The 26,805-nt window shown below is 43.0% G+C and overlaps 1 protein-coding gene across 3 annotated transcripts; it reads right to left on the reverse strand.

Annotated features, from left to right (window-relative positions):
- Positions 1 to 270: 270 nt before the first annotated feature.
- Positions 271 to 26,689, reverse strand: MARVELD2 (MARVEL domain containing 2). Of its 3 annotated transcripts, XM_019463093.2 has the most exons (8): positions 26,385 to 26,565; positions 21,516 to 21,629; positions 19,904 to 21,067; positions 17,324 to 17,359; positions 7,706 to 7,854; positions 7,074 to 7,245; positions 2,896 to 2,946; positions 271 to 2,080 (listed from the first exon to the last, which is right to left on the reverse strand). In XM_019463093.2, exons 3-8 carry the CDS (start codon positions 21,050 to 21,052, stop codon positions 1,958 to 1,960), a joined length of 1,680 nt encoding a protein of 559 aa, XP_019318638.2. In that variant the 5' UTR covers positions 21,053 to 21,067; positions 21,516 to 21,629; positions 26,385 to 26,565; the 3' UTR covers positions 271 to 1,957. The 3 variants fall into 3 exon arrangements, with proteins under 3 accessions (XP_019318638.2, XP_019318637.2, XP_019318635.2); XM_019463092.2 differs by lacking the exons at positions 21,516 to 21,629; positions 26,385 to 26,565 and adding an exon at positions 26,572 to 26,689; XM_019463090.2 differs by lacking the exon at positions 21,516 to 21,629.
- Between the last annotated feature and the right edge of the window lie 116 nt (positions 26,690 to 26,805).

Below are 26,805 nucleotides of genomic sequence, written 5' to 3' on the forward strand. Positions count from 1 at the left end.
GTCAACACAGGAATGCTAGAAAAGCAAACAATAAAGGGCATGCATGGGGCACCTGGGTGGCTCAATCAGTTAAGTGTCCGACTTTGGCTCAGGTCATGATCTCAAGGTTTTTGAGTTTGAGCCCCGTGTTGGGATCTCTTGCTGTCGGTACAGAACCCGCTTTGGATCCTGTATCCCCCTCTCTCTCTGCCCCTCTCCTGTTTGTGCTCTCTTTCTCACTCAAAAATAAATAAACATTTAAAAATAAGTAAATAAAGGGTACACACAAAAAACAAGTAATTGAAATTTTAATATGCCCAGGTATTGACATAAAAAATTTAAAAAGTCAGTATTACAGCATTGGTTTTTCAAAGGTTAACATTTATAATTAGAGTTAAATTAAATTTCACAAAGTTAAATCTAACACTTCATTTCAGTATGAATCTAACTCTTTATAATCTATCAAAATGGTATTATTTCATGTTAGTTTTCCTCTTCTTAAAGCACTGGTATGCATCTTAAGTGAAACATGGAGCCCCAATATGTAAAACGGAAGGTGAAGCTGTTGCAGTTGAGGGGACTTTATACGGGCCTCACTCTTCCCTAGGTGTCACCTGCTAAGTTGCTTAGGGCCTAAACCATAGTCTGAGAGCCATGGAATGAAAATATTAAAATAAATGCTAAGATTTCAATGATAAAGAAAAACTAGGAAGTCCATTTAGTATGCAACACTTTTTAAGCCTCTTGCTTTTCCACATGCTTTTCTTTGGTTTCATCACTTTAGTAAATTCTTTGAACATCACTTGTTTGAATGGCAGGTACGTTAAGCAGAAATTGTACTTCTGCACCTAGGAAACTATCTCCAAGATAGATGCTGTGGAATAGGATCCAATAATAACAGTGATTTTTTAAAAAACATTTTTTCAGGTAGTCCACTGTTCATACTGATAAAAACAAAACATTTTTCATGAATAAAGCCCCAAAGCCAAGATAATGCTTAGGAAGACGAAACATCACAATAAGTCAAAAGGAGGTCCCAAGTAAAAGTAAGATCATGGGGTCTTAGAGGGACACCCAAACAGGACAGAAAACACAACAATGGTCACACAATCCTCACAATGAATGTAGACAGGAATGGCTGGGCTGTGGGGATGTGGACATATGTGCCCAGTGACACTGATGAACGAGAGGAAAGATGTGGTGGACCCCAATGGGCACAGATCCACAAGGAAGCATCCGTTTAAGGCTACGTGTGGTTAAGAGTTATTAACAGCAAAGAAAGAAATTCATGAGACACGTGGGACTTGCGGTTAGCTGGCTGAACTTGCCCATTAAAAACCTTTCCTTGCTAGTTTGTTCGTGTCACAATCACTGCTACAGATTTCATACACTCTAAGGTACTGCGTATAATGTGCCAGGGTCTATTCTAAGTGCTTTACGAATATTAACTCATCTAATCCTCATAACAACCCTACAAGGGAGGCACTATTATTAGCTCCATTTTCACAGACGAGAAAATAGGCACAGAGAGATTAAACAACTTGCCCAAGATCATAAGACTTAAAAATGTGGATCTCAGATTCAAATCCCTTTCAAGAGAAGAAATCACACTTGGGCTGGAAGAGAAATGTGTCCTAGAGAAATCCCAGGCGTGGCCTGAGTGAAAAAGGAAAATGCGGCACCACAATTGATACCCTATGTGTCCATCACACTGCAAGGGTATGATCTCTAAGCTACTTTTAACAAGATAAATATAAAATGTACACAGATGAACATACCACTTCTTACCCTTGGTAAATCCGAATCTGTTTTGAAATGTGTCAAGTGGAATCATACTATCATAACATGGCTGACTGGCTACACCAATTAAAAGCCGATGCCGGAAGCACATGCTTTTGTCTATCGTAGACTAGCATGAAAAAGACAGTAAATAAATAGTAAGTTTAATATAAAAAAAAAAAGTGGTTTCAAACAAGGGTTAAGAATAACCTTGTACATTCCAATTCATTACTTTATCATATTCTTGAATTCTTTGCTTTATGTGAGAAAGTTTATTCTTTAGATAATCACAGCGCTCTTTTTTTTCCAGAAATGTAGGATCCTGAAAAAGAAACACAGCCATTATTTCAGCCTCCAGTTTCCTCAGTGAAGAACACAGAAACAGACATTATCATCCAGAAAATGACCCTTCATGGGAGAGTTTCTGCAACAGATTTCAAAATCTTCCTGATAAGAAGAGCATGTCTCTACATTTTTAAAATAGATTTTACTTTTTACAATAGTGTTAGTTTCACAGCAAAATTGAGTGGTAAATACAGAGAGCTGAGACAACTTTAACTTTGGTAGTTTAAATTATATCAAGGAGCAAATAATAAGTGCAGAAAAAGACTAATAAAAGCTCTCTCCAGGCTCTACTTCTCTGTGCAATTAAGTTAAGGATGGAGTGACAAACATAAAATAACTTCATCTTTTTGAAGGAAATGTCAGTGAAAAGTTCTATATCGGGTGTTCATTTCCCTAGGTTGCTAAACCAGGATGTAACAGAAGACAAAGAGAAGAAAAGGTATTCAGGAGCTACTCATGTTCTCTAGTAAGTACCATCTTAACAAATACTAAAAAAGAGGAGCGCCTGGGTGGCTCAGTTGGTTGAGCGTCTGACTCTTGATTTTGGTTCAGGTCATGTTCCCAGGCTCATGGGATCGACCCCAGGGTCAGACTCTGCACTGACAGCACAGAGCATGCTTGGGATTCTCTCTCCTTCTCTCTCTCTCAAAATAAATAAACAGTAAAAAAAAAAAAAAAAAAAAAAGGAAATATTAAAAAAGAACTACTTTAGCTGAGAGAATCTAAGGTCTGTCAGCTCACCACGGCACCTGGATAAGAAAATACTTTGAAGAAGAAAATGGTTTTACTCACATTCTTTTTTTTCTTAAACTCTTCATGGATTCTTGAAATTCTTTCATGTTCCTAAAAATAATATATTGTATACTTGAATTAAAACACCAGGATTTACTCAAATCATATCTCAAGAATGTCTCAGAAGTACACTGGGAATTAGAACAAAAAATAATTTTTATCTAAGACTATAATGAAAATACCCACACACTAAAATTCAATTCAATGGACACAGATTAGAGGGCTTACTACTCACCACACACTGGGATCTAGGGGTGAAGAGAGAGAAAGGCCCCCGCCTGTGTGAAACCAGAACCGAGTCTCAGGGCCACTGCTTGCCAGGTGTCTGACCCTCAGCAAGCTACTTAACCTGAGGCTCACTTTCCTTACTGGGAACATGGAAATAATAACCACAAGGACCTCATAAGGTTGTGAGAAGCTGTACTTATTTGAAATGATACTTATAAAGTGCTTGGTATGTTATAACTACATTATACACCGGGACTAAGAGGTTGAGACTATTCAATTTTCAAAAATAACTAACAGAAGGTTCCTTCTAACTTTAAGTTTTATAGTAAATATGAAGTTACTTAATGGATTGAACCAAAGGGAACAGATTACTAGAACAATGCCCTCATTTATCTATGTAAACCAGTGCTTTAGAGTTGTCAAACACTGTAAACCTAATAAATAAAAGTGAAAATATAATAATTTATAGTTCTAAAAGCCTCCCGAGAACATTTTTTTCATCACCCACTCATATCCTTTTTGCAATACATTTTGATTCTTCAGTGTCTTTTGTATGAGTTTCAATTGTGTTTTCATCCTTTGCCAGCATCGAGATGACCTTGGTAATTCAATTGTCACCTGTATGAATGGGTCCTGGCCTGGGAGTAAACTAGCTGCCTGGGGCCCGGGGTGCTGTGCTGAAGACACAGCACAGATAAGAGCGGCAAAACCTCTCCAAGAGTCTGTCACAGAAACTGAATTTCAGACAGTGAGGACCAGAGAGATTATTTTGAGCATTATTTCTATTTTGTGGGCTTAGAAAAGTTATGTGATTTTTCAAGGGCACACAACCAGGTTTGTGAGAGAACATGTGCCTTCAAATGGGCCCGCTGTGCTTGGAAACGCCCCTCCCTGGGGACCTGGTGGGAAATGAACGGGCCTGGCAGGCCCCCACCCATGGCAAAGCTCAGCCTGTGGCCGAGGAGATGTTAAATTTTGTGATACAATTAATATTTCTATTTTATTATTATTTGTAAAAATTTTTAATGTTTATTTATTTTTGAGAGAGAGAGAGAGACAGAGTGAGAGTGGAGGAGGGGCAGGGAGAGAGAGAAACAGAATCCGAAGCAGGCTCCAGGCTCTGAGCTGTCAGCACAGAGCCCCACACAGGGCTTGAACTCACGAACTGCGAGATCATGACCTGAGCTGAAGTTGAATGCTCAACTGACTGAGCCACCCCAGTGCCCCTAATATTTCTACTTTAGATAAGAACTAGAGGAGACACTGAGACTGTGGCCTTTTCATCTGGTTACTTACTTGCCATGCTGTGTACAAACCAGAGGAAATGACTATTGTTGATACTGTACAGAAATATCACGGGAAGGCCGAGTCTCAGCCCCTACCATAATTAGGACTTTATACCCCTCAGTTGCAGACCCACATGCCTGAGCCCTTGCCCATCACACAAAGCCCATACACTGGAGTCCACTGGGTCTAGACTCAAAGACTCCACCGCACAACTGGATTGCTCAGCATCTTATCTGTCAACCAGCTTGTTCTTCCCAGCCTGAGCCAATCCAGTTTCCTGGGGCCTGCTCATTCCTTCCTGCACTCCTTTAAGGGCCTATAAATTTGGGCGTCCTTCTTGGACCTATGGACCTTGCTTGTTTTTCAAGTGGTACTAACTGACCCTTGACCTACAGTATTTGCTGGATTTCTCCTGCTTCCTGGTACCAGTATGTCACAGATAACAGCATTCCATTGCTCCAGGATTGGGAAAATGTTACTTCTCTGGTTATTTTGGCTTAGAGAGCTCGTAATTACAAATGATTTAAACGTACACTTAAAAGTTTATCGTTGGGGTGCCTGAGTGGCTCAGTCGGTTGAGTGTCTGACTTCAGCTCAGGTCTTGACCTGATGTCTCTTCAGTTTGAGCCCCATATCGGGCTCTGCGCTAACAGCCTGGAGCATGCTTTGGATTCTAGGTCTTCCTCTCTCTCTGCTGCTCCCCTGCTTGTGCTCTATGTCTCTCTCTCTCTCTCTCTCTCAAAAATAAATAAAAACATTAAAAAATAATTTTTTAAAAAAGTTTGTGGTCGGGGCGCCTGGGTGGCTTGGTTGGTTAAACGTCCAACTTCGGGTCAGGTCATGATCTCACGGTCTGTGACTTCGAGCCCCGCGTCGGGCTCTGTGCTGACAGCTCAGAGCCTGGAGCCTGTTTCAGATTCTGTGTCTCCTTCTCTCTCTGCCCCTCCCCTGTTCATGCTCTGTCTCTCTCTGTCTCAAAAATAAATAAACGTTAAAAAAAATTAAAAAAAAAAAAGTTTGTGGTCAAAACAAAGATGCTCAGTCAATATGGATTTCAGGAGCACTATATATACATATATATTAGTTACATACATACACTGAGTTGTTTGACATTTGTTAAAAATGCTGTGTGAGTTTTAAAAATTTGAATTACAAGGATCCCTGGGTGGCAAAGCCGACTGAGTATCTGACTCTTGATTTTGGCTCAGGTCATCATTTCATAGTTCGTGGAGCCTGCTTAAGATTCTTTCTTTTTCTCTCACTTTCTCTTTCCTACTGCCCCTCTCCCCTGCTCATGCTCTCTCTCTCCTTTCGAAATAAAAAAAATTAAAATTAAAAATTTGAATACATGAATAATAGATTAACATATTGTCTTTTAAAAGGATAGGATATTACACACAAAAGTTCATAGCAATATTCATAACAGTCAAAAACTAGAAACAACCAAAGTGTCCATCTGCTGATAAATGAATAAATGAAATGTGGTATATAGATACAATGGAATAAATACCATAAAAAGGAATGAAATCCCGAATATTCCTACAATATTAATGAACCTTAAAAACATTATGAAAAGAAGCCAGACACAAAAGGCCACATATTAAATCATCCCATTTATATGAAGAGTTTGGAATAAATCCATACAGACAAAAAGTACATTAACAATGGTCAGTGATTGGAGGGGGGAGGGAAGGGGGAGTGTGTGCTGATGAGTATGGCTTTTCTCTCTGGGGTGATGAAAACGTTCTGGAATCAGGGGGTGGTAATGGTTATACAACTTTGTGAATGAACTAAAATTCACTGAATTGTTCATTTTAAAAGGGTGAATTTTCTATGTGAATTTTGCCTCAATAAAAAATGTACATCTGAGAAAAAAAAGTGCCACTGATTATCAGGGCATCCTGACTTCAGAAATATTAACATGCAAACCCCCCCCCCCCCCCGCCCCCAAACTCCAGAGCATTACAGAAAATGCTTGAGTCCCTGGTGACTGGAGTCTCCTCCTTGGTTCCCTCTGTCACAATCATGGTTATCAGTCTGATGGGATGAGCTAACAGCTCAGATCAACTCTCTGTCCTTACCATTGTGTTCTTTGGACCTGGGGTGGTAACCGCTTGGCTGTTACTTATCCCTGGAGAACGCACGACCCCTGGTAGCTCCCCTACACCCACCCCTGTGTGAATAAATCTTTTTCATTTTTTTTTTTTTTTTACGTTTATTTATTTTTGAGACAGAGAGAGACAGAGCATGAACGGGGGAGGGTGAGAGAGAGAGGGAGACACAGAATCCGAAGCAGGCTCCAGGCTCTGAGCTGTCAGCACAGAGCCAGACGCGGGGCTCGAACTCACAGACCGCGAGATTGTGACCTGAGCTGAAGTCGGACGCCCAACCGACTGAGCCACCCAGGCGCCCCAACTGTGTATAATTATTTAGTAATTGAGGGCAAAAGACACAAAATTATATAATGTGAATTGTAATCCTGACTAGTCCCTTCGAAGATCTCAAATGACTTTCCCAGACACAGACAGCCAATGTACCCACTTATTATGGCTTCCCCACATCGACCTGAAGAAAGCTCAGATTTTTCGCTTCCTCTCTCACTGCTCCTCCTAGATTTTACGCTTCCTCTTTCAGTGCTCCTCCCAGGCACTGTGGGTACTGACCTGTTGGTTTTCCGAACAACGTGGCAATCTGCTCATCACTGCATCCAGCTCATCAAACTTCCTCAAGACGGCTTGGACTTCTGCAGAAAGCTCTTTGTACTCTGAAAACTGGTCTTGGAACACAGCTTTATAGCGTTCTCGTTCATCATCTGTCTGAATCACAGGGTATTTTCTGCGGGAAAAAATTGGCCAGCGATGTAACTTTTTCACTGAAACGGACTGAATGGGAAATCAGCTTAGCTCTTTCCTCACTGACCACACCGTATCTTCAATTCAATGTACTACCTCTCAGGGAACAAACAGCTGAGAGAGAGGAAGAGAGGGAGGGAGGGAGGGAGGGAGGGAGGGAGGGAGAGAGGGAGAGAGGGAGAGAGGGAGAGAGGGAGAAACAGACTCCGAAGCAGGCTCCAGGCTCTGAGCTGTCAGCATAGAGCCTGACATAGGGCTCGAACTCACAAACCGTGAGATCATGACCTGAGCCGACGTCAGACGCTTGGCTGACTGAGCCACCCAGGCGCCCCTGGATACAAATGATCTTAAGCAGAGAGCATCAGCTTGGAGACAAACAGGAAAATGAAATGCCCAAATGGAATCTCTCCGTTTCTACCTCGAAGAAGGACTTAGACACTCACGCCACATAGTCGGGCATCACGATAGGTTTAGGAATGTGGCCTGGGGGAATGTGCCCACTTAGTAGCTCAGGCTTCATTTTTGTTGGTCTCAATTCTTTGAAATTAGCTTCTTGGTCTCTCTGTCTGTCAACACCGGTGGCCATTTCACACTGCAGTTAGGGAGAAAAAGAGGATTTATTTGTAAACAGATGCAGAGGAAGAACAAAACCATGACTTTATTTCTTAGAAGAAAATGGTGGGGAGAAGAAGTAGGAAGTAGAAGCAGAAATTAATACTTCACTTTAGAATTACAGGTTTTATAGTCACAAAGTTGTTCTGAATGCTTTTGTAATGGCTAAAGGGGACCACACTGCAATACAGGAGTACATAACAGTACAAAACAATCGTGTGGATGTCAAATGTGGAGGATGAAATGTTAAATGTAGGGTCTTCAGTAGTTTATTTAGGATTTATACCTCAATTAGCTATAAAAGAATACAAAATGTAGTTCAAAATAAGAAGTTCATGGGCGCCAGGTGGCTCAGTCAGTTAAGCATCTGACCTTTGATTTCAGCTCAGGTCATGATCTCACGGTTCACAAGATTGAGCCCGCATTCGGCTCTGCACTGACAGAGTCTGCTTGAGATTCTCTCCCTCCCCCTCTCTCTGCCCCTCCCTGGCTCACACGCACTCTCTCTCTCAAAATAAATAAGTAAACTTGAAAAAAAAAAAAAAAGAAATTCAGAGATAAAAATGGAACAAGGCTACTTAAACAGCAAGAGAAAAAATGACAGGGGAACTTGAGATGAATGAACTACCAGTAGCCACTGAGTAGGTCAGAAAGGGAAACAAGTTACATTGTCTTCATTACCTGAAATGGAAAACAAGCAAACCCAAGGGAAAGGCAGTGAAGGTCTTTCAGTTGTCCAAGAGTTCTGAACCTGTGATTCCCTGGTTTAAGTCATTCTGGTTTCTAGACTGGAGAGTTCATAGAGGCCTTTTTAGTAAAAAAATGGTACATTTCAAAAGAGGGGAAACAGCACAAAATGAAATGGCCCAGGGAGGAAGTATCAGGACAGGGCTTCAAGCACTAAAATACCGACATATGGGAAGCAGGGATGCAAAGGCCCAAGGGAACCCATTCTAGAATGAGCAGGCTAACATGGGTATGTAGCTTTGGGGGGAGACTGTTCAGGAACCCCACTGGGCAGTGCCCAGAATACCAACCATACTGGTGAGGCCTGTGGATGCCAGGAGAGGGGTTTCTATTTTACATAGAAAGAAGCAAGGTTCAGAGAAGTTAGGTATATATTCTAGAGCCTCACAGCTGGGAAGTGGAAAAGCCACAATTAAAACCCAGAATTTTGGGGTCACCTGGGTAGCTCAGTCGGTTAAGCATCTGACTCTTGATTTCGGCTCAGGTCACGATCTCCTGGTAATCAGATCGAGCCCAGTGTTGGGCTCTGCACTGAGAATGGAACTTGCTGAAGATTTTCTCTGTCTGGGGGTGCCTGAGTGGCTCAGTCGGTTAAGTGTCTGACCTCTGCTCAAGCCATGATCTCATAGTTCCTGGGTTTGAGCCCCACATTAGGCTCAGAGCCTGGAGACTACTTTGGATTCTCTGTTCCTTCCTCTCTGCTCCTCTGCCATTCATGCCCCCTCTATCTGTCTCTCTCTCAAAGATAAAATAAACATTAAAAAAAAATTTTTTTTTTAAAGATTCTCTCTCTGCCCCTCTCCCCTGCTTAGGCTCTCCCTGCCCGCCCCCAAAAACAACAACAAAAAACCCCAGAACTTTTTGGGGTTTTAAGGAATAACACAAGGAAGGTTTATGTAAATGCATACTGTTCAAGCCTCAATTCTGACAGCATGTTAGAAATGGTTGATTTCTCATTACAGCAGTAAGCCCCCCTCCACTGACCCCTCTTTGGGACTTCAGCAGACAGTTGCTGAATTAAACTTGCTGAACTAAACCGAGAGCAGCTTGGGCGGGGGGCAACTTGGCTGAAAACAAACTGCAACACAGGATTTTAAAACTTTGCTCTTTACCTTACCAGGCAGCTTTAAAATCCTTTTGTTTCCTGATTTCCCTATCTCTGAGGCTGCCTCTGAGGTTTGGTTTAAGATTAGCTCACACATTAGATGGTGAGGCTGCTAAAGCAGCATTGGGGGAGGGTTGGAGAGGAGAAGCTGGGCCCAAGGCACCCAGGGTGACAGCTGGAAGGGGAACCAGATCGTCTTGGTGCAGAAGGCATGCCTGGCCACTGGGCCCCAAACAGCAAGAATTCAAGTGCAGAGCAGGAAACCCCAAGGAAAGGAGATTAAACAAGAGTATTTCAGAGAACAGTTCCTGAGGTTAGTATTTATTCTCCTTTGTTCTCCACTGCTTGGGATGCCATTTCTTCATCCTAATGAATTCTTTTATTAAATTTTTTTTTTTTCAACGTTTTTTTATTTTTTTTATTTTTGGGACAGAGAGAGACAGAGCATGAACGGGGGAGGGGCAGAGAGAGAGGGAGACACAGAATTGGAAACAGGCTCCAGGCTCCGAGCCATCAGCCCAGAGCCTGACGCGGGGCTCGAACTCACGGACCGCGAGATCGTGACCTGGCTGAAGTCGGACGCTTAACCGACTGCGCCACCCAGGCGCCCCCATCCTAATGAATTCTTAATGTGTTTGATCTTGATAGTGAATCATGGTATTAAATTAGGGGTACCTTTTTTGGCTTAAATAAATGGATCTCTATTTCATGGCATCCCTTTTTAGCTTCTAAATATTTAACAACCCATTTCCCACACAGCTCGCTGAAGGAGCTATGGAGCATGGTGACTCTCTAGAGCTTAGCGGCAGCCGCAGGTACCCAACTCGGGTTTCCAGGTCAAAATCATAAATTCTGCCCAGGCAGTCACAGTGGGCAGGAGAGTCCATAGGAGGGCGGTTGTTGTTTGTTTGAGTCTAGGTCAAGTTTTTCAAGCAGGAACTATTCATTTTCCCTACTTGCCTATCCCTTGTTGTAAGATTCACTTTTTAATTTGAAAAGGGAGCTTTAAGGGGCGCCTGGGTGACTCATTCGGCTAAGTATCTGACTTCGGCCCAGGTTATGATCGCATGGTCAGTGAGTTCGAGCTGAGTTTCGGGCTCTGTGCTGACAGCTCACAGCCTGGAGCCTGCTTTGGATTCTGTACCTCCCTCTCTCTCTGCCCCTTTCCCGCTCATGTTCTGTCTCTCTCTCAAAGATAAATACATAAACATGAAAAAAAAAAAACAACTTAAAAAAATAAATAAAAAGGGAGCTTTAAAGAAGTCAGAGTAGTTTCACAGTAGTTTCCGTGCTGTCATCTGCTTTAAATTTTTTTGTTTTTATGCTCTTAATTTGTTTTTGGGTGAATGTCACTGACCCTAAGTTTCAGAAAACCTTATTGAGAAAAAAAAAATCTGAAAGCACACATAAGACAAAGAATCAAAACCTCATCAGGCTTTTAAATTTTTTTTTTAATGTTTATTCATTTTTGAGACAGAGAGACAGAGCATGAACGGGGGAGGGGCAGAGAGAGAGGGAGACACAGAATCGGAAGCAGGCTCCAGGCTCCGAGCCATCAGCCCAGAGCCCGACACGGGGCTCGAACTCACAGACCGTGAGATCGTGACCTGAGCTGAAGTGGGACGCTTAACCGACTGAGCCACCTAGGCGCCCCTCATTAGGTTTTTATCGGATGGATGCATTGGGCTCCAGCCCTGGAACACATCACTCTCAAACCGTATCCATGACTACAAACACATGGCCCGAGATTCCAGATGACCTTTCTTTGCTTCTAGCAAAAATGAATGTTGTCAGCAAATATCAAAAAGCTTTATCATGAGGCAAGAGAAAGTAATTAAGCAACGGGGGTAAGTAATGCTATGGTTATAATTACTAAGCTTTTCAAATTAAAAAATGTATTGGGGGGGGGGAAAGATGGGTGAAGAGGAGAGGGAGGTGCAGGCTTCCAGTTATGGAACGAGTAAGTCACGGGGATGAAAGGCACAGCATAAGGAATAGAGTCAATGACACTGGAATAGTGTTGTACGGTGAGAGATGGCAGTTACACTTGTGAGCAGAGCATAACGTAGAGAGATGCTGAATCGCTATGTTGTATGCCTGAAAGTAATTAACAGTGTGTGTCGACTTCAATAAAAAAATGCTTTAAATAAAAACGGGCTGAATATGCTGCCAAGTTAGAAATAGTGTACATTTGTCCAAATGCTGAGTCTCTCTCCCTCTGAGCATAGAATACAATGGTGCAGGGGCCCCGGTCCCAAACGCACACCATCACCTTCAATGCTCAGATTAGATTCTCACTTTTCTGGCTTGGAAAAAAACCTGTTCTGCACTTGGGAAGTTATTAGAATTTTTTTCTGCCTCTGTTTGATCTTACTTTATGTCTGTATATTTCTTTTTAAAAATGATCTTATTGGGGCGCCTGGGTGGCGCAGTCGGTTAAGCGTCCGACTTCAGCCAGGTCACGATCTCGCGGCCCGTGAGTTCGAGCCCCGCGTCAGGCTCTGGGCTGATGGCTCGGAGCCTGGAGCCTGTTTCCGATTCTGTGTCTCCCTCTCTCTCTGCCCCTCCCCCGTTCATGCTCTGTCTCTCTCTGTCCCAAAAATAAATAAAAAACGTTGAAAAAAAAAAAATTAAAAAAAAATAAAATAAAAATGATCTTATTTGCTTTTCAAAAAGTGTATTTATTAAAATACAAAATAAAAAGTTACAGTCTAGGAAATAGCTCCAACCAAGGGACAGGAAACAAGGGACAGTTCAGAGAGGGTGCATAATTTCCTCAGAATCATGGAGTTACTAGTAATAAAACTCAGATTTGCCTGATTCCAAAGTTTATTTTGTTCGTCATACTACTGCCTCTCCTGTGGTAGGCTGCCAATTCTTACTGACTAAGAACTGGGAAGGAAGCTGGTGGAAATCAAACCCAGTGAGAAGCTGGAGATCCAACCTTTTCTAAAAGGTTTCTAGTAGGTAAGTCCAATACAGATTCCTCAATTAAGTCATGAGATTCCCTCTCACAGAAGTCTGCCTCTAGAACACACCTAATTGTGGATCCATAATGATTCATTTCCCAGGAAAAGAGCCCCATGAAAGGACATCCTTTGCATTCAGCAACCATATCTTGAAAGAGTATAAATTAACTGGATTGGTATGATTTTTCTTTTTTCTTTTTTCTTTTTTTAAATTTATTTTGAGAGAGAGAGAGAGAGAGAGAGAGAGAGAGAGCATGTACGAGAGGGGAAGGGGAGAGAGAGAGAGGGAGAGAGAGAGAATCCCAAGCAGGCTCCGTGCTATCACCACAGAGTGTGACATGGGGCTCGAACCCATGAACCACGAACTGTGAAATCATGACCTGAGCTGAAATCAAGAGTCTGATGCTTAACCGACTGAGCCACCCAGGCGCCTCTGGATTGGTATGATTTTCAAAGGAGTTCTAGGAATGGGGGTTCCAACTCCACTAAGGTTATTCCTGACTATTCCAGGACCCCTCGGGAGCTGGGACCCTGCAACACACCCTGGACGTGATGCGTACCAGCCTTCTAAGGCAGCCTGGAAGAGGTACTCTGGAACTTGCTTGCAGATTTCCCTAACCCTGTCCTACCTGTGGAATCTGCTTTAGCCACATTCTCACCAAACCATGATGCTGACCACCCTAGCATCTGGGGCAACTCCCCCCCCAGTTCAGCCAAGCCTTTCAGGTGGACTCTACTCTGCACTTAACCCTACTGGTAAATCCCATGACCTCAAAGGGACTGATGAGGAAGCCCATAAATTCCACCGTGGCAAACAATGACCACCATTGCCACATCACTGCCACACTGCAGCCCCATTAAACAGCCCTGTCCAGCTTGTTGCTTAACAATCAACATCTGCAAAGTGCACACCACCTTCAACCCCCACAAAGCAAACAGATTAAGTCCCTGAGGATGATCTGAAACATACTTTTTTTTTAAGTTTATTTATTTATTTTGAGAGGGGTGCAGAGAGCAGGAAAGAGAGAATCCCAAGCGGGCTCTGTGCTGTCAGCGTGAAGCCTGAAGCAGGGCTTGAACTCACAAACTGCGAGATCATGACCTGAGCCGAAACCAAGAGTCTGACCCTCAAAACAACTGAGCCACCCAGGTGCCACCCCCATGAAATATACTTCTTAATGCTAGCACTCTAACTTGCTAACTCTGGTATCACGTTACACTATCACCTGTTAACAAGTTAAGTTTGTAGACCCCTTTTCGTTATAAATAGGCTTTGTAATCCTGATTCATCTTCTAAACCAAAGTCCTTTTAAACTTGATTATTCTCCGTGTGGTGAGCACTATGTTAGGACTCTCATTGGGCTGAGAGGCAGCAATGATGGTCATTCCTGGCCAGGGTGGGATTCAAGAGTTTCGGAGTCAGTCCCTCTGAGGGAGTAGAACTTCCCAAAGGGTTAAGGTGGTACTAGAAACCTGGAATGAGAGTACCGGCAACGGTCTGCCCAAGACGCTCTGATGAGGACACTCCACGGGGAAGACTGGTCTCTTCATTTGGTCAAATTTATTTACGTCTCAGTACTAACACTGGAACGCAGCCCATAAGTAAGTTAGGGAAGCTGCACCTAAATCTCAAAGGGCCAGTGTTATTAATTAAATAAACATCAGCTTTACATTGCTCATCTCAATTTTATGTATGTATGTATGTATGTATGTATGTATGCAGGCTCCATGCCTAGCGCAAAGCCCAGAGCTCAAACTCACAACCCTGAAATCAAGACCTGAGTCGATATCAAGAGTTGGACATTTAACCAACTGAGCCACCCAGGCACCCCTGATTTGAAGTATTTGTTAGTTTAATTCGTTAAAAGCTTTTAAAATTTTGAAGGGGGACCTGGGTGGTTCAGTGTCCAGCTCTTGATTTCAGCTCAGGTCATGATCTCACTATTTGTGGGATCTCCATGGAGAGCACAAAGCATGCCTGGCATTCTCTCTCTCTCTGCCCCTCCCTACTTGCCCTTGTGTATGCATGTGTTCTTTTTCTCTCAGAATAAACATTAAAAATAGATAGATAGATAGATAGATAGATAGATAGATAAATCCCTTACTTCACTGTGAATAAAACATTTTCATACAGTATTTGTGTTATAATATAGAGAATAAAGTTAAAAAGAACCTATAGGGGTGCTTGGGTGGCTCTATTGGTTAAACGTCCAACTCTTGATATAGACTCAGGTCATGATCTCATGGTTGTGGGATCAAGCCCTATATTCGGCTCCATGCTGAGCACAGAGCCTGCTTGGGATTCTCTCTCCGTCTCCCCCTGACCTTCCCCTGCTCATGCTCGCTCTCTTAAAATAAATAAATAAACTTTAAAAGCAAAAAAGATCCTGGGCACCTGAGTGGCTCAGTCAGTTAAGTGTCTGACTCAGTTTTGGCTCAGGTCATGACCTCACAATTTTGTGAGCTGGAGCCCCACATTGGGCTCTGTGTTGACAGTGGAGGGCCTGCTTATGATTTGCTTTCTCTCCCTCTGTCTCTACCCCTCCCCGCTCACACTGTACCTGTCTCTCTCAAAATGAATAAACTTCAAAAAAAAACCCAAAAAACCTATAAAAGATATTTTTAAAATGCATTCACTTAAAGGACTTGTATAAATTAGCAACTCAGTAAAAAAGTGGACAGGATACAGTTTAACAGGGAAGGAAAAGCAAACATAATACATGAAAAATGCTCAATCTCACTCCTTATAAGAGAAATGCAAATTACAACTACATTAGATATCATTTTTCACCTATCAGGTTGACAGATGTCAACAAATTTCCTAACACAGTGTGTTGGTCAAGGTGTGAGGTAGCCCATGGTGCTGCTGGGAGTACAAATTGGCAAAACTTCCATCGGGCAACCTGGTAGTCAAAATAAACATGTGCATTTCTTCTGATCCAGAAATTTGCTTCTCAGAATTTATCTTTCAGGTGCACTTATGCATATCTGGAAGGAAGTATGTACAAGCATATACTTGGATGTATACAGTTATTCACTGCAGCACTGTTTTTAATAGAGAAATATTGGAAACAACTTAAATGGTCATTAAAAAAAATTTTTTTTAATGCTTATTTATTTTTGACAGAGATAGAGAGCAAGCAAGCAAGCAAACAAGTGGGGGAGGGGTATAGAGAGAGGGAGACAGAGAACCCAAAGCAGGCTCCAGGATCCGAGCTGTCAGCACAGAGCCCAACATGGGGCTTGAACCCAGGAACTATGAGATCATGACCTGAGCTGAAGTCGGACGCTTAACCGACTGAACCACCCAAGCGTTCCGTAAGTGGTCATTTATGGTTAGGTAAATTATGTAACATCCATATAATGCAATACTAATATATATAGCTATAAAAAGAGAATGCAGAACTTCTTTATGTATTAATAAGGAAACATCTCAAGAAACATATTGTTAAGTGGAAAAAAAGGGACGTATGTAACTGTGTATGGGATGGCAGTGTGAAAGGGGGAGTTAAGCAAATATATATACATTTTACATATGCGTACATATGTAATATGTATGTATAATATAAACAGATATCTGAAAGGAAACACGAGGCACTGATAACACTGGTTCCTTCCAAGTGGGAGAGCTGGGAAGCTGAGACAGAGGAGTGAGAGAAGACTTTGTATTAAAGACCCCTTTGAATTTTTTTTGTTTTTGAGAGGGAGAAAGAGAGAGAGAGAGAGAGAGAGGAAAGGAGGGGTTGCAGAGAGAGGGGGGTACAGAGGATCTGAAGTAGGCTCCACACTGACAGAAGAGAGCCTGATGTGGGACTCGCACTCATGAACCATGAGATCGTGATCTAAGCCAAAGTCTGATGCTCAACCAACCTAGCCACCCAGGCACCCTTGAGAGCCTTTTGAATTTTGAATCAAGTAAATATATTCCCTTTTCAAAGAAACAAACAAATCCAAAGTCTGGACTCTCAAACTCTTGCTTAGAAATAATACCCAATATTTTTAAAAAAGGACTTTTCAATGAGGTAAAATTATGATAATGTATTAGGTTTTTACATATGTGTATATAAGTATAATAACAGCATCTCATTTAATTCTCTCAGCAAACATGTGATGGAGAAATTATTATTATTATTCCAATTTTACAGACGAAATTAAGGCATGGAAAGTTAAATACCTTGCCTATTGTCATACTATTAGTAAATTCCGGAATAGGAATTTTCTTCCTGACACAACAAAATTTAGCATCTGAAAACAAGATGAGAAGGTCAGAAAAGAATGTCAAAGAACTTTAAAGAGACTAAAAAAAGTTTGAGAGAATCTCCTTTACTTAAAAAAATTAAATTTTAAACATATAAGGAGAATCAACTGTTCACGTGTTCAACTAACAAAATGAAAAGACACTATAAAAACTATAGAAGCCATAATCTTGCCCAATAAACACCATGTACATGTCTAATTTGATCCTCTCATTATGAGAAAAAAGTTGAAAGTTAAACTCCATGTTCAGTTAGGAACTCAATGTAATAGATACACTTTCACAGACAGATGATCTACTCTCAGGTAAACAGATAAGAGAGAAGTATTTAACAAATCTAGACATAAAATAGTAATGTGAACTTTATTCTTACCATTTTCCTTTTTGATGGCAATGATGGCTCACTTATCTGGAACAAAAAAGAGTTAAAATGACTTTTCAAAGGTGTGTGAGGCTACTGTGTTAATATTTTCATCCATTTGCATTTATAGCCCAGTCTCAACTTCACAGAGGTCAGTTCTCTGCTTGACAGATGCTCCTCCCCCTCACCTGGCGACTTTTGATTGGCTGGAGGAGAGCCAGAGGAGGGATAACGATAACCTCTAGTCAGTCAGGAACAGACAGCAGGGTTGGAGTACAGACAGGATAGAGACTATCAGGTAAAGTGCTTTGAATTACCTAGAGATTTTATTTATTCTTGGCTCCCAATACCTTGTGCAATTAAAGAGCTGGAAACAGAGACCATTATAAAATTAACAGAAAAAACCCATAGGCCAGAATAGCTTCTAACTATTAAGAAGTCACAGCAACACCCAAACTGGGACCACCTCCTATATCAGGGGTAATTCAAATCTCATCAGCCATTGGAAAAAGTCTGATGGGAACAAGTTTTGAGAAAGGAAAAAGAAATGAATATATCATGTCGATAATTATAATCCTATTCATGAAGAATTGTGAAACAACATTAAGAACTCTGTTGTTATTAAACTTACATAAAATTATGAGGAAATGTGGGTGTTTCATTATCTGGATTTCATACTGATTGAATCTGAAATTCTCTATTTTGTATACACAGATGTAAAATTAAGAAATATGCTTAATGTGCTAAGATAAATCTTTAGAAATAACTTGAATCTAGGGGCGCCTGGGTGGCTCAGTCGGTTGGGCATCCGACTTCAGCTCAGGTCATGATCTCACGGTTTGTGGGTTCGGGCCCCGCATCTCTCTGCTGACAGCTCTGAGCCTGGAGCCTACGTCAGATTCTGTGTCTCCCTTTCTCTCTGCCCCTCCCCTACTCACACTCTGTCTCTCTCTCTCAAAAATAAATAATAAATATTAAAAAAAAAAAAAAAAAGAAAAGAAACAACCTGACTCTATGTGGAGTTCCAGTAAGATTAATATATTGTGATGAGAGAGTATGGATCACATTGCAACATGTTGAGGTTCATCGTACAAACACAAGGTACTGGTTATAAAATTAGTCAAGTTTTATGCGTAAGATTCATGCAAAAGAGTAAACACAAAATACACAGATCAGTGAGTAAATAAATAGGTTACTGAGTACTTTTTTTTTTTTAATGTTTATTTATTTTTGAGACAGAGAGAGACAGAGCATGAATGGGGGAGGGGCAGAGAGAGAGGGAGACACAGAATCTGAAGCAGGCTCCAGGCTCCAAGCTGTCAGCACAGAGCCTGACGCGGGGCTCGAACTCACAGACTGTGAGATCATGACCTGAGCTGAAGTAGGATGCTTAACCAACTGAGCCACCCAGGTGCTCCTGTTCGAAAAATTTTATTTTATTTATTTATTGTTTTTAACGTTTATTTAATTTGGGGACAGAGAGAGACAGAGCATGAACAGGGGAGGGGCAGAGAGAGAGGGAGACACAGAATCTCAAACAGGCTCCAGGCTCTGAGCCATCAGCCCAGAGCCCGACGTGGGGCTCGAACTCACAGACTGCGAGATCGTGACCTGAGCTGAAGTCGGATGCCCAACCGACTGAGCCACCCAGGCGCCCCGAAAAATTTTAAATATGGCTTTTATATAATCTTATCCCTCAGGTATTGTTATTATATTATTATTAATTCTCCTCCTTCTTATATTTAATTAGTTAAATCCTACAAATAAAAACAAGTGCCAGACTCCCATTCTAATTTTGGGAACACTATTTTCCCCAAAGTAAGAATGAAACATCAAAATGCCCAGGCAAGTTTTCAGAGTATGTTCATGACCACTCAGCCTCTCCATACTTGAAAAAATCAAATACGGTTCACTGTATTCTTACTTCACTTTATTTAAATCACCGGAAGAAAGTGTCACTCATCATAACATGTAAATAAGCACTTTCTCCTTATAATTGAAAAGTTATGTTTTTTTTAGTTAAGCTTTACCATATTAAAGAATCAACACTGTTCTTAAACTTACTTTAATGGGGAGACATTTATTGTACTGAATATGGTCTTATTCTTAGTTGTAAGAATCAGTAGCTGTGTTTTCCCCTTAAGCATCACAGACATAACGCAATCGACAAACTATATACTGTATTTACACATCTGGTACCTACCTGCAATGTTCTAGAACAGTGACACGCCAGAGTGGGGGATCCCACCCAAAGCAGGTCAGTCAATGAGGTAGGATTTTTGAACTTCAGATCATTAAAACAAAAAGGTTGGGGGGCGGGGCACTCCTGATTTCAGCTCAGGTCATGATCCCATGGTTCATGAGATCAAGCCCTGTGTCAGGTTTTGCACTGACAGCAGGGAGACTGCTTGGGATTCTCTCTCTCACCCTCTGCCCCTACCCCACTCACATGCTCTCTCTCTCTCAAAATAAACAACATAAACTTAAAAAGCCTTTTATAAAATTTTTGTTTTAAGAACTATGTATATTTAACAAGGGAATAAATAACAGGAAAAAAATTAAAAATGAATGAAGGATTATGAAGTTCCTTACCTCCTGCTGTTCCATGTATTCCCTATGTCTCCGAGCTGCCTCGTGCCTCCATAACTTTAGGCAAACCAAAGCACTAACGAGATAAACAATCATGTTGACAAACAGGAAGATCATCGCTGCTATCTGTCCTCCTTCTACCCGGCAGAACAATGCATTCATCGGTGTATTGAATAATGGATAGTAGCAGAGTCCACCTCGGTTGGTATCATTCACATAGACTATGGCTGCAGCCATATACAAAATAAACAAGGCAACGTTAATTCCAAATTCGGTCAGAGGCCACCAGTTAGAATCCAAAAGAATGGTCCGATAATACATGGACATGCCAAGAACCAGAATAATAACGGTAGCGATCCAAGCTAATCCAGCAACCACGAGTACAAAAGGGGTTTTGGGGCCACTGTAGTAATAGCCCCCGTACGTACTTCCCAGGCCACCGAGGCCTCCCATGCCATAGGGCTGTGAATATCCGAACAAGTTATACCACTCGCTGTCCTTGTAAATGTAAGCCGTGACACAGGCAAAGACACCAGCTCCCAAGAGCAGCTCCACCACACCCAGAATTCGCAGCAGGCCTGCCCACGACTTCATGTAGGAATACCTCAGGTTATACTCCTCCACCTTCTCACTGTACGTTCGGGCTGTCTGTGTGTGGCGGCCTAGTGAACCGTAGGGGTCGTGGGGAAACATTGCCTCAGCCTCTTTCGGGGAACTGAAGGTTCCTTCTGACCCTCCGTAAGGATCTGTGTCGGAGTTGGGGGGTGAACGGTGGTTTGGTCTTGCTGGAGAGGATGGAGGTGAACACTCCACTCCATCGGAGATGTATCTGATGTCAGACACCGGCTTATCCCATCCCAGGTCCTTTTTCTTCCCTCTGAAGAAGTTCTTCCAGGACTCAGGGACAAAGCGCCTTACGGGTTTGAGATCTGGCACTATGGCCGGTTCCTCTGTGTCACTTGAGTAGAAGTCTGGGCCGAATGGTGGCTGTAATGGGAGAGGGGGTGGTGGCAAGGGATCAGCGCTCACGGCCAGCTCACTGTCATGAAGAGTCTGGAGGGTTCCTATGGTGCCATCTTGATAGGGTGAGTCCCTTGGAACCTCATCATAGTGCCTGTCCCGAATCTTGCATCTTCCATCACTGGACGACATTTGGGATTTTTACACCTGTGGCCAAGATAAAAGTTATCACTTATGCCTAGTTATTTATTCTTTCAACAATGCTGATTTTATCCACTTAATGGCAGATGATCATATTTAGGAAACCAATATGATCATGTCTAACGATCATGATATGTAAAATGATAACATGAACAGGTATATTTTAAACATATGTAACATACTAGCCAGGGATATCATCATCGTTCTATATGATTTTAAGGGGAATCAAAATTTAAAATCTTAGTTCTGAATTAAAACATTTATAAGTCTAACTTACCTTACGAGCCCTATGAACAACGGACTGTAAACACCATAACGGAAACCAAATTTTAACAATACAGGATACTGACACATCCCAAATAGAATCCTTTCTTCAAACATCTAAATCAAAATATTTAACAGTTTGGGCATACCAAAGTTTGACGGGTCAGCAAATTCTCTTCATTTTCATTACCTCAAATCTGCTTTGGAAAGGCCTGGGAGAAGCAGTTTGATAAACACAGGGAGTGAAGAGCACCTTTCTTTCTTAAATCAGGGAAGTCAGTGTAGGGGACTTGCTTCTTCCACTCTAAAATATTAACACTTCATATTAGATTTTGAAAATTTTTTTTTAATGTTTGAGACAATGCGAGAGACAGAATGCAAGCAGAGAGGGGTAGACAGAGGGAGAAACAGAATCTGAAGCGGGCTCCAGGCTCCGAGCTGCCAGCCCAGAGCCGGATGTGGGGCTCGAACTTACGAACCGTGAGATCATGACCTGAGCCGAAGTCGGACGCTTAACTGACTGACCCACTCAGGCACCCCTTAGATTTTGAAATTTGAAAACTCAGAGGAAAAAAAAAGGCCACCAAAGCTTAAGATTCCCCAAAAGTACAACACAGAACAGCCATGTATATCATGTATGTCACTCTTTCCAGTGCAGCCACCTCAAGGTGATCTGCTGTTGCCATAATGACACTCAGAAAGTATCTCAGAGGGGGTTTGAGCCACCTAAAAAATAAAGCACAAAAAAAGCACTTTCACTAAACCTGTTTGATTTCTTTCACACAATCAATGACCTGGACACGTATAAAAATAGGAGGACACTTTCTGCTAATGTAAATACTAGGTTTAAGGCACAATGAATTTCTCCCTCATATTGCTCATGAAGCAAGTATTTGCTAAAGCAAGTATCTCCCTCATAAAGCAAGTATTTGCTAAAGACTCACCGGCCATATAGCATTGTACTTGGTACCATGAAGGTCTTAAATTTTAAATGAAGAATCCTGCCTTTATGGTGTTGAACCATTTAGAAATTCCTAAGGCTTTTTTTCCCCCTAATGTTTATTTTTAAGAGAGAGAGAGAGAGAGAGCGTGAGCAGAGAGAGAGAGGGAGACACAGAATCTGAAGCAGGTTCCAGGCTGCTCACAGATCACAACGTGGGGTCCGAATTCATGAACCGCGAGATCATGACCTGAGCCAAAGTCAGATGCTTAACCAACTGAGCCACCCAGGTGCCCCAGCTTTTTTTTTTTTTTTTTAAAGTTTCTTTATTTATTTTGAGAGAGAGAGAGAGAGAAGCAATGAGCAGGGGAGTGACAGAGAGAGAGAGGGAGAGAGAGAGAATTTCAGCAGGCTCCACACCGTCAGCTTGGGAGCCTGATGTGGGGCTTGATTTCACAAACCATGAGATAGTGACCTGAGCCGAAATCAAGAGTCAGACGTTTAACTAACTGAGCCACCCAGGCACCCCCTAAGGCTGTGTTTTGTTTTGTTTTCTTAAGTTTATTTTTTAAATTTATTTTGAGAGAGAGAAAGAAAGCAAGCGATAGCCAGGAAGGGACTGAGAGAGAGAGGGAGAGAGAATCCCAAGCAGGCTCTTCGCTGACTCAGGGATTGAACCCACAGATCGTGAGATCATGACCTGAGCTGAAACCAAGAGCAGGACGCTTAACTGAGTGAGCCACCCAGGGTTCCACTAAGGCTTTGTTTTATTTTATTTTGTAAAATGGAGACCTATCATTCAACAAATATTTGCCAAACATCTACCATGTACCAGGCACACTGAAAGTGTATCAGTGAACAAAACCAAGTGAAATCCCTGCCTTCATGGAAATTAAATCTCAATGAAGGGATAAAAGATGATAGATAAGGGAAGTGAAAGACATCTGATCAGACGCTAAGGAATTAAGAATGGTGAGAAGGTACTTTGTGGGCAGGATATTATAATTCTAAATAGAACGACACTGGAAGTCTCCATAGAGAATATGACATCTGAATACACAAATGAAGGATGTGAAGGAGGAAGCCAGACAGGTTATCAGGGGAAGAGGTCCAGGCTGCAGGAGGTCCAGCCGCTGCAAAAGCCTTGAGGTGGGAGTGCTCAGCAAGTTCAAGAACTATTAAGTCATGGAGGACAATGGGGCAGCAAGTAGTAACAGAGAGGAGAGGGTAAGTAGTAGAATTAAGTCCATTTGAATCACTAGGGTCTTGAAAACCATTGGAAAGAATTCTGGCTATTATTGGAAGTGAGATGAAAAGCCAATGGAGCATTTTGAGTAGAGAAGCGACAGGATCTGACTTATTTTATTTTTTTAATTTTTATTTTTGAGAGAGAAAGAGACACAGAGTGTGAGCACGGGAGGGGCAGAGAGAGAGGGAGACACAGAATCTGAAGCAGGCTCCAGGCTCTGAGCTGTCAGCACAGAGCCCGACGCGGGGCTCGAACTCACAGACTGTGAGATCATGACCTGAGCCAAAGTTGGATGCTCAACTCACTGAGCCACCCAGGTGCCCCAGGATCTGACTTGTTTTAATAGGATCACTCTGGATGCTATCAAGGGTACGCTCCAAGAGACAAGGGAGAAAACAGGGAGAATGGCTAAGAGCCAACAGATTTAGTCCAAAGGACCACGGTGATAACAATGGAGATAAAAAGAAGTCAGATTTTTAAATACAGGGAATTAATTTTTTTTCCTATAGAAACATTCAAACATAATAAAAAGTGGAAAGAATAGCATTATGAACCCTTATGTACCCATCAACCAGCTTCAATAATTATCAATTTATGACCAATCTTCTTTCCTCTATACCTCCTACTTATTCCTTCTGCCAACAGATTGCTTTGAAGCAAATCTCAGACACGAGATCATTTCATACGCAACATTTCTCCACCCCCTCCAGTTTAGCCCTGGGTATAAGCAGTCTGAAGAGTTTGAAGATACCCATTAGAAATCCAGGTAGAGAGGGGCGCCTGGGTGACTCAGTCGGTTAAGCTTCTGACTTCAGCTCACGTCATGATCTCAGGGTTTGTGGGTTCCAGTCCCTCTGTGCTATCAGCACAGAGCCTGCTTCAGATCCTCTGTCTTCCTCACTCTCTGCCTCTCCCCCTGCCCCCCTCTCTCTCTCAAAAATAAATAAAAACATTAAAAAAATGTAAAAAAAAAAAAATCCAGGCGGATACATCCAGTAGGCAGTACACACACAGAAAGGTAAGTAATACCATAGATTAGATACAATCACCCAAGGAATAGGTGAAAATGGAGAGTTCTAAATTTCTGGATCTTTTAGTGAGGCACTCCAATTAAACAAAATTTTTTTAGGGGTGCCTGGGTGGCTCAGTCGGTTGAGCGTCCGACTTCAGCTCAGGTCATGATCTCACAGTTTGTAGTTCAAGCCCTGTGCTGACAGCCTAGAGCCTGGAGCCTGTTTCGGACTCTTTGTCTCCCTCTCTCTCTGCCCCTCCCCCTCTCATGCAAGGTCTCTGAAAAATGAATACAACCCTTAAAAAAAATTTTTTTTTAATGTTTGTTTATTTTTGAGAGTGAGAGAGAGGGAGAGTAGGAGAGAGAGAGAGACAGGGCATGAGCAGGGGAGGGGCAGAGAGAGAGAGAAAGAGGCAGACACAGAATCTGAAACAGGCTCCAGGCTCTGGGCTGTCAGCACAGAACCTGAGGTGAAGCTTAACCCACCATCAGTGAGATTATGACCTGAGCGCAAGTCTGATGGTTAACCAACTGAGCCACCCAGACATCCCTGGGGTACTCCAATTTTAGAGAATTAAGTCTGAAAGTCCCAGCATGGTGCCCAAAGTGGCAGCTCTATAAATGACATCAATTAAGGATTATTTTTGTCCCTGTCATTTAGCTCATCTGTGTCTAAAAACATAGAAATTTTTTTTCTTAACCTTGTTTACATTTTTAAATAGTTTTTAAAGTTTTATTTATTGCGAGAGAGAGAGAGAGAGAGAGAGAGAGAGAGCGCGCGCAAGCGGGGGAAGGGCAGAAAGAGACAAAATTAAGCAGGCTCCACAGTGAGCGTGGAGCCCTATACGGGGCTGGATCCCACCCTACAACCTGATCATGACCTGAGCGGAAATCAAGAGTCAGACGCTCAACCCACCAAGCCATCCATGGGCCCCTGATACATATCCATGTAAAGGACATCCTTGCTTAATTTAACACACAGGTAAAAAAAAAAAAGTGTGCTTCATTGTAATGGGTTTACCTTATCTTCATCAATGCAAAGTGGCTCATTTGAATTAGACTATCTTATTCACGTTTAAATAAAATACAAAAACAATAAATTTGAAGAATCATGCAATTAACATAACACGTGATTTTAGAAGGGAATGGTCAGCGGTATTTTATCACGTTAGTTATCTGGCTACCCCTCCTGTATGGTTCAGGGTGTCACTGAGAGCCCACTTGGATTCAGCATACTGAGGCACAGTGGGTCTTTGTTTTGGTCAAGCCCCTGGACCCTGACTCCATTCTGTTGGAACTCACAGCTCTGAACCCCACATCGGTGGGAGGAGAAATGGTTTCCCCCAGGAAAGTGACACGGCAACCGAACTCGGTAGCCTCCCCAAAAACAGAATGATCGCTTTAGCCAGCTTTAAAGTTCTGCTGGGCCCAAGAGATGTTTCTGCTCTTCCTAGGGGTTGGGAAAGCTCCCTGAGGGTTTTAACCCACGCGTGAGTGCCATGGGACACCCAGCATCTTCGCTGGGGTCTCTCTCGAGCCTGCCGTTTCGCGTCCGGTCCCAGAATCCCGTTCAGTCTTCGGCTCTGCCCACCCCAGGGAACTACCCCAGGGAGCGCTCCTGCCTCGCGTCCCAGGGAGAACCCATTCTCAGTCTTCCGAGATGACGCCCCAAAGCGGCCGGAACTAAGTTGGTGCCCCGGTCAGGATATCAGGATAGGAGGATCCCCGCGCCAGGGAAGGGCGGCGCCTTCGCGGCCGGCGGGGCGCGTCTCGCGGCGCACCTGTGTCACTTGGATGAAAGCGCGCTAGTTGAGGGGCCCTCCTGACGCGCTGACCCCGCTCTCCCCGTGGCCCTTACCTCTCTCCGCGCCGCCGTCTGGTCTCGGCCGAAGGTTATGGCGGGGCTGAATGGAGAGCGCAGCAGGATCAGGAGCGCGCTGAGAGCCCACGGCCTCGCCCTCCCGACCCGCGCACCTGCCGGGGGCCGCCGGGCCCTCCCCGCCCACGGCCGGATCACGTAGGCCCCACCCCTCGCGCCCCCTCACCTGCGCGGCCGCCGGGAAGAGCGCGCTCGCCGCCCGCGGCGCCGAAACCAGGCTCAGCTCCCGGGGCGGAGCCGAGCCACGTTTGCCCCGCCCGGCTTTGTCGGGACCGGACTCCGGCTAGGAGCCGGGGAGGGTCGGGGCCGCTGTTACAAACCCGCGCCGCGCATGCGCATACATGGCTTGGAAAGGTAGTGAAGGTGAGATTCACCGCCCTCCAGAGTTCTCTTTGCAAGG

This window comes from Panthera pardus, unplaced genomic scaffold (assembly GCF_024362965.1).
Source record: "Panthera pardus isolate Hobbes unplaced genomic scaffold, ASM2436296v1 HiC_scaffold_2, whole genome shotgun sequence".
Taxonomy (NCBI): domain Eukaryota; kingdom Metazoa; phylum Chordata; class Mammalia; order Carnivora; family Felidae; genus Panthera; species Panthera pardus.

What these genes read in the sequence shown, in the direction of transcription:
- MARVELD2 (XM_019463092.2), bottom strand. Translation starts at nt 21,052, where the DNA reads ATGTCGTCCAGTGATGGAAGATGCAAGATTCGGGACAGGCACTATGAT. An exon ending in AATACATGGAACAGCAGGAG is followed by an intron (nt 17,360 to 19,903) that starts GTAAGGAACTTC and finishes TTTTTGTTCCAG; the next exon opens with ATAAGTGAGCCATCATTGCC. An exon ending in TGCCATCAAAAAGGAAAATG is followed by an intron (nt 7,855 to 17,323) that starts GTAAGAATAAAG and finishes CCCTAACTGCAG; the next exon opens with TGTGAAATGGCCACCGGTGT.